At 41.6% G+C, this 9609-nt stretch overlaps 1 protein-coding gene across 1 annotated transcript in view; it reads left to right on the top strand.

The window, feature by feature from the left end:
* The window catches only part of CACNA1E (calcium voltage-gated channel subunit alpha1 E), a 496040-nt gene that overhangs the window by 274642 nt on the left and 211789 nt on the right, over positions 1 to 9609 (top strand). The window contains exons 7-8 of the mRNA XM_029935255.1: positions 620 to 772; positions 1975 to 2156. Of these exons, the coding sequence (XP_029791115.1) occupies positions 620 to 772; positions 1975 to 2156 (335 nt within the window). The remainder of the gene's footprint in view (positions 1 to 619; positions 773 to 1974; positions 2157 to 9609) is intronic.

Genomic DNA, 9609 nt, shown 5'->3' with positions numbered 1-9609 from the left:
ATTATAGGCCATCTTATACAGGATGACTTATTTAGTCATTTCTACAGGACATTAGATTATTTTCATTTTCCCCCACTAGAAATAGTACAACATACATCTTTTTTCTTAAATCTTATTCCAATTATTATTTGAATTATTATTTTCTTAGGCTAGAATCTTAGAAGTCTAATTTCTGGTCAGAGTATATGATATTTTATGAATAGTGATTGTACTAATTGTCCTACAACAATGGATGGAAAGCCAGGTTTCAGATAAGATTTAGAGCCTAGCAAGCCTAGCAAGGCCAGGCTACATTTCCTTTGGGAAAGAAGCATGTTCTAATAAGAGATAAGCATAAAGCAACATGGGTGAAACAAATGAGGGAGGAGTAATAGCCATGTAAATGATCAGGGAATGGTGAGAAGGAGCATTGAATTGATTCCGGGGGAAGCAGAGATGGCAGTCTTTGGCTTGACTTGTTCTGGTTGTCCCATTGCAAATTGTCTTCATCATCTTAGGACCAGTGGTTCTTTTCCCTCAAAGACTTGCCCCTCTCCTCCTAGAAGAGAGTAAAAGGAACTTGCTATATCAAATGGTGCTCAAGGAGGCTCCATTTGTCATTCTCTTTCATTCCTTCTAGGCCTACAGATTGTGCTGAAGTCCATCATGAAGGCCATGGTGCCTCTTCTGCAAATTGGCCTTCTGCTCTTCTTTGCCATTTTGATGTTCGCCATCATTGGCTTGGAGTTCTACAGTGGGAAGTTGCACCGAGCATGTTTCACGAACAATTCAGGTAGGATCATCATTTCCTGCATTTTCCTTCTTTCCTTCCTCTCCCCTCTGGTCTTTGGAGTAATTTTAGGCCATTGGGGGACTGATTGGAAAAGTATATTCTATCCCAGCCCTGGAATTAGAATCACAAACTTTCTAGTCAGCAGCTGCTTGAAGCACAGGCTGCCTAGACTAAAGATCCCCATGGGACACTGATAGTTTTCAGTCAAAGAATTTCAAACAGGGGGTTTCAGCTCCTGCATCCCATGGTAGAAAGCTATCAGAATGCATGTTGAAAACCACCTGTCTGAAGAAATACCCTTTGTACAATAGCCTCTTTGGCCCACAGGCCAGGGGGACCTTGGAGTCCAGAGTCAGGCTTGTGTCTCTCTAGATCTGTGGAGACATTTTCCCCCTGTGATCCATCTCATGACCTTCCTCCTTCTCTTCTGTGACCCACACAGAGTGTGGAAGAGCTGAGGGAACTCTGAGCTTGACTTGCCAGGGGTGCTTGTGAAATTTGCAGGGTTTGCAGACCCTAAATTCTTATCTCTTTGTATCTTATTTATTTTTTTCAAGTCCAGTTGAAAACCCTAGCAGGAAAGGGGGTTCAGGGAGAGGTTGAAGCAGCCCAATTTAGTATCATGGGTTTGTGTGTGTGTGTGTGTGTGTGTGTGTGTGTGTGTGTGTTTATTTATTTTTTTTTATTTTTTTATTTTTTTGATCTTCAAAGGACACCTTCTACCTTGGGATTTTTGTTTTGTTTTGTTTTTTCTGATTCAAGACCAGGACTTTAGGCCAGAAAAACAAGGAGTTGAGACCCACTGAAGGGACTTAGTTTATAATTTTCCCCAAGAAACCTGAGAAGAACTCAGGGTCTATGCTACAGTCTGAAGTTGGAAAATCAGTGAGATTCTGCCTTCACTTCAGACTGTTCTATATGATCCAGTCTGTCAATGTCTGTGGGTACTCAGGCAAGGGTAGAGGATGTGGCCTGCAGAAAGTGAAGATCATGTGGCCTCAGAGAAGGCTGGGAAGCACTGGGATGAATACACAGTACGTGAGCTGTGAGGTGTAGAGAGGCCAGAGGCGGGAGGAGCCTGAGACAAAGAAGGACATTTCTGTGGGAAATAGAATTGAGTGTTTGTGGCTTCCTGGGGGTCATTTCCAGGTCATGCTAAAATACCATGTGGTTTATTCCCTACCCTCCAAATGTGTCTGCAGGTATTCTAGAAGGATTTGACCCTCCTCACCCATGTGGTGTGCAGGGCTGCCCAGCTGGTTATGAATGCAAGGACTGGATTGGCCCCAACGATGGGATCACCCAGTTTGATAACATCCTTTTTGCTGTGCTGACTGTCTTCCAGTGCATCACCATGGAAGGGTGGACCACCGTGCTGTACAATGTGAGTAGAGCTGGCAGGGGGCTGGAATGAGGGGTCTGGCATTGTCTGGGCTTGTTAGTCCAGGGAAAGGGGAGGCTGGGGATATGTCTGTGTATGTGTCAGTTTGTGTATGTGTGGGCGGGGGAGGGGGGTGGGGTGGGTAGACTCAACTGAGAAGTCATAGCACTTCATATCCTCTTGTCTGGCTTCTTGCTGAGTGCAAGTGTACAGCTTCTCAACAGAGTTAGGAAGCTACATCCCATTGGATGGTCGAACAATAATAGATCAACTTAGTAGTTGTTTTACTACAAGTAGAGTATGTGTTACTACAGGTTCATCATGGTGGTGGGGTTCAGTGAGGAGTCCCAAAAGGTATTGATTTCCTCGTTGTTCCCTTCAAAGAGCTTACCATCAGGTTGGAAAGATACTACGGTAGTTCTCAACCCTGGCTGCAGATTAGAATCAGCTAGGAGCTTTAAAAATTTATACCTTCTGGGCTTCACTCCAGACAAATTAAGTAGGAATAGCTATGGGTAAAGGCCTGTCATTGATTTTTTTTTTTTTTAACTTCTAGCTGATTCTAATATGCAGCTACTGTCAAGAGGTACTGCATTATATGCAGATAAGAAACATGCTTAATTTTAAGACTCACTGGGGATGCTTGTTAAAAATTCAGGTTCACAGGCCCTTTCTGTGGAGGTTTTGATCTTGTGTAGTTTTGAGTAGTTAGTGGGCTATCTTTTTTACAAGGGCTTCTGGTGATTCATATGATCAGGTATGTTTGGAAGGTTCTGAGGTGGTGCATAGGAAAAAGCTATCTAACTACCTGTCAGGGATGGCAGAGGACTCCTGCGTGGAACGAAAGTTAGACAGGGTGTCCCCTGAAGTATCTTCTGCCTACCCCCAGTCCGATTTTAACAAGTTATGAAAGGCCTGGGCAGAGTCCAAGTTCTAAAATGACAGGGGTCAGAGAGCTGTGTGCTTCGATGCAAAGGGACCCTAAGTGGGCAAAGCAAATTTGGGCAGGTTGCCTTTGTGCAGGTGCTTACAAGGTCTATACCCTCATATGCATCCATCCAGCCCACCCGGAAGTAGATACTTTGGAATGATCATGCCTCTTATCTCTACTTTCCCAGGCTGCCTTTACCCTAAAGTGCCCTCTATTTCCTTTTGATTCCATCTGTATAAAACTTACTGGGTGGGGCACAGGGTAGTTGACACAAAGCACTCTTTTGTTTTCTTGCTTTGTCTTTGCGTTTGCTTTTCTGGATCTCTGGATATAATCCACCCTGGAGAGAAAGAAAGTGCTGTTCCCAGGAGAGACACAACCAGATTGTAATGCCAGAAGAGCCTGGATTAGTGTAAGCCCTGTACAAGTGGGTTTTTAGTAAATGTCCATTACTAACCTAGATCCATTTCCATGCAGGTGAGCAATTCAGGCCTGAGCTTTGCAGAAAAGAGCCATAGGCTGTTATGCTAAAGTTCTAAAGGGCAGTGAAGAAGTCCCAAAGACCAGCTTCTGCTCAGCAAGCCTAAGGGTTATTTGTGACCTAGAAACACCTTGAGGACATTCTGAGATTCTCACCAGTGGTGGGGGGTGGCAGGAGGGAGGAAAGCGAGGGGAGAGTGATGAGTATAGTTGCTCCTTATTTAAGATGTGAAGGATGTCTTTAGGCTATGTCACTCAGATTAGCCAGGCATCTCTGGAAATTACAGCCCTGGCCCCACAGTGGCTGGTGTCATTCGTGGGGTTTTGGGAGTGATGTATTTCAATTATATGTGTAGACTCACCTAAGTGATGTGATAAATGCATTGACTTCCTGGGGGGAGAAGTGTTGCATTTGAACATAACAGGTGTGATCCATTGGTCCTTCTGAGCCAGGGCTCATATAGTGCTGAGACAAGTATGAATGAACATAGCTTAAGAATCACTCATCATTTGCATTAGATCCTTTGTTCATTCGTTCATTCAACAAGTATTAAGTATGTATCTACTATATGCCAAGCACTATGCTAGGTACTAGGGAAAAGTGGAGGGAGAAAAGGTTCTATGATGCTTGCTTTCATGGTGCTGTCTTTAAACTCCCACTTGTCTCTAGTTACCTGTATAACACAGGTACAGAGGTCACACAAGAGACAGTGATCTTGCCCTCTTCTCTAGTTTTGGTCCAGTGAGGAGGCAGGGAGGAGAAGAGGTCAAGATGCTAATCCTCTGAAGCCTTCCATTGCATGGGCTCCCAGGGCCACAGACTCACACTCCCTCTGATTTCCAGTGTGTTGCCACTGAATTTCAGTTTACTGAAGGCCTCTTGCTACCCTGTGGCTGAAACAAGGATTGAGGGAATTAGTTGAGTTGTAGGTTTCCAAAAGTAGCTTGCTGCTCATGGGGCAGAATGAACTTATGTCCACTTTGGAATGCAGTCACTTTCCAAAACATTAGATTGAGGAGCAGGGAGCCAGGAATCCACAGGGAGAGGTGATAGTCATAGGTGGATAACAATCCCTTGATTCAGAAGTTGGATGAAAAAGTCACCCATCTTTCAGCCAGTGGATCAAGGACAAAGTCTGGCCCCCTAGGAAGAAAGAGCCAGCAAAGGCTGGGCTTCAGTTGAGCAGAGAACTGGGGCGTGAAGCATGACCCAGGCAGAGCTCTGTCACAGAAGCTGGCTGCTCATCCTGGAGTTAGCGCTGTCTGCTACTGGAAGAGCACGTTCAGGGTAGTTGATTCTTCATGCTGGTGGGGAGAGGTAGAGTTACATTGTACACAGTGGACTTACATCATACACGCTTTTAATTTACCCAAATTCACCCATTCAGCTTGGAAAGGAGGTCGGTGGTGGGGGGGTGAAGGGGAGAGGAAAATTAATAGTACAGACTAATTCATTTATCATTCCTTTCAATGTTCGTATACATTGTAAGTGTGAGATGAGAGATGCCTAAGAACAATGTTGGCTAAAAATTGCAAAACATAGCCAATTCAACATTTCCCGAGTATTTGTCTTTCTTATTTTTATTTTAACTCAAGACTTAGTAATGACAAAGTTTTACATAGTTATTAACAGTGGTTGCACACACTGGAATTAACGATATATTACTAATAAACTCAACATTATAAATATAGGTAAATAGGTTTTCTGCATATAGAAAATCTCTCACTCTGCCATTATCACCACCACCACCCAATAAGATGCAGTTATAACTGTTGGTTGTCCTTCCTGCTACTCATTCTGGGAAGGCTCAATTCACCCAATTGCTGTATTTCCTCACACAGGCCACAAGGAACAGCGGGGCTCCTATTTCCCTGCCCAGCACCTTTTCTATTCAGTGGTGGCAACAAATATGTAAGATAAACTGGTGCCAGTTATGCTCAAACCAGTAGGAGAACCTTCAGATTTACACAGTACACAGAGGCTCTCTCAAGCATATGGACTTAGTTTAACCTTTTAATATACAATTTAAATGTTTCCCTCCTGTTTGTATCCCTTTTCTGCCACACAAACTCTTCCTGAATGCCTCCTGTGACCTTGTATGCTCTGCTGCTGGTTACTTTTAACTTCATTTGCATGTAGCTTTTCTCATTATAATACATTATTGTAAGGAGCTGGGAGGGTTCTCATTGTCAGGGCAACTTGGAGTCATGCTTGCTCAATTTAGTCTCTACCAAAATTTCAATTCTGCTTGGTCAAACTCCAACTGTATTCTTGGCTTCCCTCCCTCTTGTGGTAGAAAGAATGCAAAGCAGTCCACAATTCGGCTGGCTGCTTCTTCCTGTTTTGACTGTCTCTCTGAAGGTCTCCTCAACTTGCAAATCCTCCCCTATCCTTACTAGTTTAATTCATTTTATGTCTCCTAACCTGGAGAGGTGTTTTCAGTACAGTATATTTTCTCTGTGATCAATGGGGTTCATTTTTTAAATGCTACTGTGGCTCTCGTATGAACTTCCAACGCTGGTCACCTGGATTGGATGTGGCCCTGAAAACTAGTTGTGTACTGATCTGGTCTGAGTCTTATTTCTGTGCTATATTTCTGGTTTTGTTTTATCTGCTGTTTGTGTTACCAGGTCTAATATACAGATTGTGGGGGTTCCCAGTCTCTGTTGGAAGTTACTGAAATCTCTGTTCTTAAAGTCCATTATTTTTCCATCTATATTTCTGTAGCTTGAGCTATTTCTCTTCTCACTGGGCGTTGATAAACAAATGCAGGTGTGCAAATTTCTTGGAGGCATGTCCTTTCTCCTGGTATGCCAACTGTATCTGTTTTTGACTGACTAGGACACGCTGTGCTGCTGTGAAAGAAGAGATTTTTATAGACTTTACTGGCTTTTTGTAAGAAGATGGAACTTGTAGTCTGGATGCTTTCTGAGTCTTCCTCGTGTCTCAGTTCTTTGGTCTATAAGAGCCTATGGCTCTGTTTTAAGTTGCCTGCTCCCAGATGCACATAGTCAATATTTGTAAATAGTTAACAGTTATTCACTTTTTGCCTGAAGATTTTGTTCAAGTGTGTTATGGCCAATGTTAAAAAATAAAATTCAGCTGAGTAAATTTGAAGATCAAGTTGGTTTTATTCAATGATTCATGAATCAGGCAGTATCCCATCTAGCAAATAGAAAGGAGCTCCCGAGAGCTGTACAAACCGGAAGGCTTTTATAGGCAGACAGGAGCAGAAAACAGAAGTTTCTAAAAAGAGTGGATTGTTTCAGACAAGGTCACCTTACTTTACGGGAAGGATGGGACTTTATCGGGCAGATTACCTCACTAGTGCTGATCAGGTGATTCTAGATATACTGGTTAAAAGTTATATTACTGAAAGAGGCTGAAACTATAATTCGATTAAATGTTAAGCCTTGTTTCCTGATGTGGGGCTCAGCACAAGTGATTCCATTTGAGGCCCCTCCCTCCCTCCCTCCCTTCCTTGCTTCCTCCCTCCCTCCCTTCTTCCCTCCCTCCCTCCCTCCCTTCCTTCCTTCCTTCCTTCCTTCCTTCCTTCCTTCCTTCCTTCCTTCCTCCTCCTTCTCCTCTTTCTCCTCTTCTTCTTTCTTCTTCTTTAACAATTCCCCCTTTTGATCAGAATTTTGATTCAGAATTAACTGAAAGATGTGATCAAAATTTAAAGGATTAGTGCCACTTGCAACTACTGCTCTGAAGTTCTTATAGCTTTACTGATTCTCTAGATGATATTCACAGATCCTGATTGTTGTGTTTTTTTCCCCCTTTATCTCAATGTTATTTAGAGGTCAAAACTTCAGTTTTGATGTCTGTCATTTTCTTTGTTCCTTTTCTGGCATTTTCAGTCTTAGGGAGATTATTTGCTTGGTGGTTTGTGGCTGTGAACATGCATTTAAAGCTTTTGGGAGAATATAGTGTGCCCAGGAGACTACTACTATTACTAATATAAGCAGGGTAGTTCCCATTGTCTAGAATATACTTCAGAGCGATGATCCTCAAGGTCCAAACCAATAAAAATCCAGTAAATCAAAGAAATACCCTGTTGAAGGAGTCACTTTCTTAAGCCAAGTTCATTGATCTTATATAGCTGAGTTCCAGCTTTCCTAGAAGTGTTAATCTAGTTCAGCAAGTGGTGTTGTCCATAGAACAGACACCTTTTTGCTCAGCTAAGACAATCTAGGACTGCCCTATTATGAAGAAAAACTTTTGCCAGAGAGTCTAAGGACCTTTGTTGGGTGGTTGTTGGTTTACCAGGAGAATCTTAACTTTCAAGAGTTAAGGAGAATTTCTTGGCCAGAGCCTTGACCAGAGCCTTGCTCCTAACCAGGGAAGTAGAAAGCTGACAAAATAAGCAAATCCTGAATCATGACACACCTCCTGGTAGGTCTTTCCCAACTTGATCTTGTATATTCAGGGAAGTTGAGCAATAAAGTAGCACAGTCTAATTGTGAAAAAGTAGGGGCACAATTAGAGGCACACAGACAAAGATAAATTCTGTTGGGGCACAAACAACTCCCACTAAGGAGGCACTGTTAATGGACAGATTGGAGTTTTCAATGACAAATCTAGCTGTCTGAAAGATCACCTCTTGGCAATGGCCTAGGAGATACAGATGATGGCATTATCCTCCCAGACTAATGCCAGAACTAAGGAAATAAAGAAAAGAAGAGTTTTATGTTTAGTTAAAGTATGAAGTCTTGATCCAGCGTCTCGGGTGGTCTATTCCTCTTCAATTTGATTTTGAGGTCTCTAGCTGGTGTACAGGACCAGATGTTAGGTAGACCTTCTTCAGCTGTGAGATATATATTCAAGGTTTAAATCTCTGAAGTTTGATGTAAGCAATGAACCACAGGAATCTACCCCAAAAACCAAGAGCACAGTTTACCCATTGTATGTTAGCTAACTTGACAATAAATTATATTTAAAAAAAGTAAATCCCTGAAGGTTGGCTAGGTAGTACAGAGGATCTAGTATAATGCCTTCCAAGGACATTCAGGGGCAGTCTCTGTTTATACTGATTCCAAATCAGAAGGGAACTCATTGGAAACATTAGTTTGGAGAGTTGTAACCACATATTCAAGGAAACTAGAACATTTCAGAATCTAGTCCAGTTTATAGGTATAAAACAAAACCTCAAAGACAACAAGACTGGACTCTCATACCTACAAAGGTGCAGACATAATTTTTCTCTCTACAATTACCCCTAGTTTTTAACCAAAGATAGTCATAATAATACTAATTTGTTTGCATTAAACATGCCCTGATTATTTACATAAATGCAGCAAGAATAGTTATTGAAGCTTTTGATTATAACTATTAAAGACTACTTATATAAGCTTTTTTAAAAGAGTGCTTTGCTGAAACTTTTCATAGGAAATCTCAGACTGAATTCTTAAAATTCTCTGAGGCCAGGAACCTTAGCCAAGGGCTTGCCATAGATTTTGCCTGTAATACCTATAGTTTGGGTAAATTCTCTCTTCTCAAGGTCCCTCAAAGTATCTTTGATGTTCCTGGGTCTATCAGGCAGTGACCTTCCTTACTTACCTGGTAAGTCTGCCAGGAACCTTATAAGCAAGGTATCAGGATGATCTTTCCTAGTAGTTTTAAGGTCTCTAGTCATATCTGAATCTATATATATATCCCTCAAATATGACATTCTAATCAAAACCTTGGTAATACACCAACATTTCCATTGTGTCTTTTTACAAAGAGCATAGATTCTTGTTGAACTTATGCACATAACTAATTATATTGTCATGGAAAAAATAAAGAGTTTCCAAATTCTGGATGCCTTAGATAGGGAGAACAGGTAGATGTTTCATCTTTGTTTACAGAGATATACTTTGCCAAGTTGTGTAAGTCATAGATAGCTTAAGAAAAGGTTTTCTTATATCTAGAAAAACAAAACATTAAAGAACCAGCAATGTTTCAAATAAGAAGTCATAAAGAATTAGAACTATCCTCCTTAGTTTATTCAGTCCCATGTGCTTAATACTTGTTCTGCTTGAATACAGTTTTTCCATTAGTTA

Source organism: Suricata suricatta, chromosome 3, assembly GCF_006229205.1.
Source record: "Suricata suricatta isolate VVHF042 chromosome 3, meerkat_22Aug2017_6uvM2_HiC, whole genome shotgun sequence".
Lineage (NCBI taxonomy): Eukaryota > Metazoa > Chordata > Mammalia > Carnivora > Herpestidae > Suricata > Suricata suricatta.
Note: the sequence above shows the minus strand (reverse complement) of the source record. Positions and strands in the feature narration are given on the sequence as shown.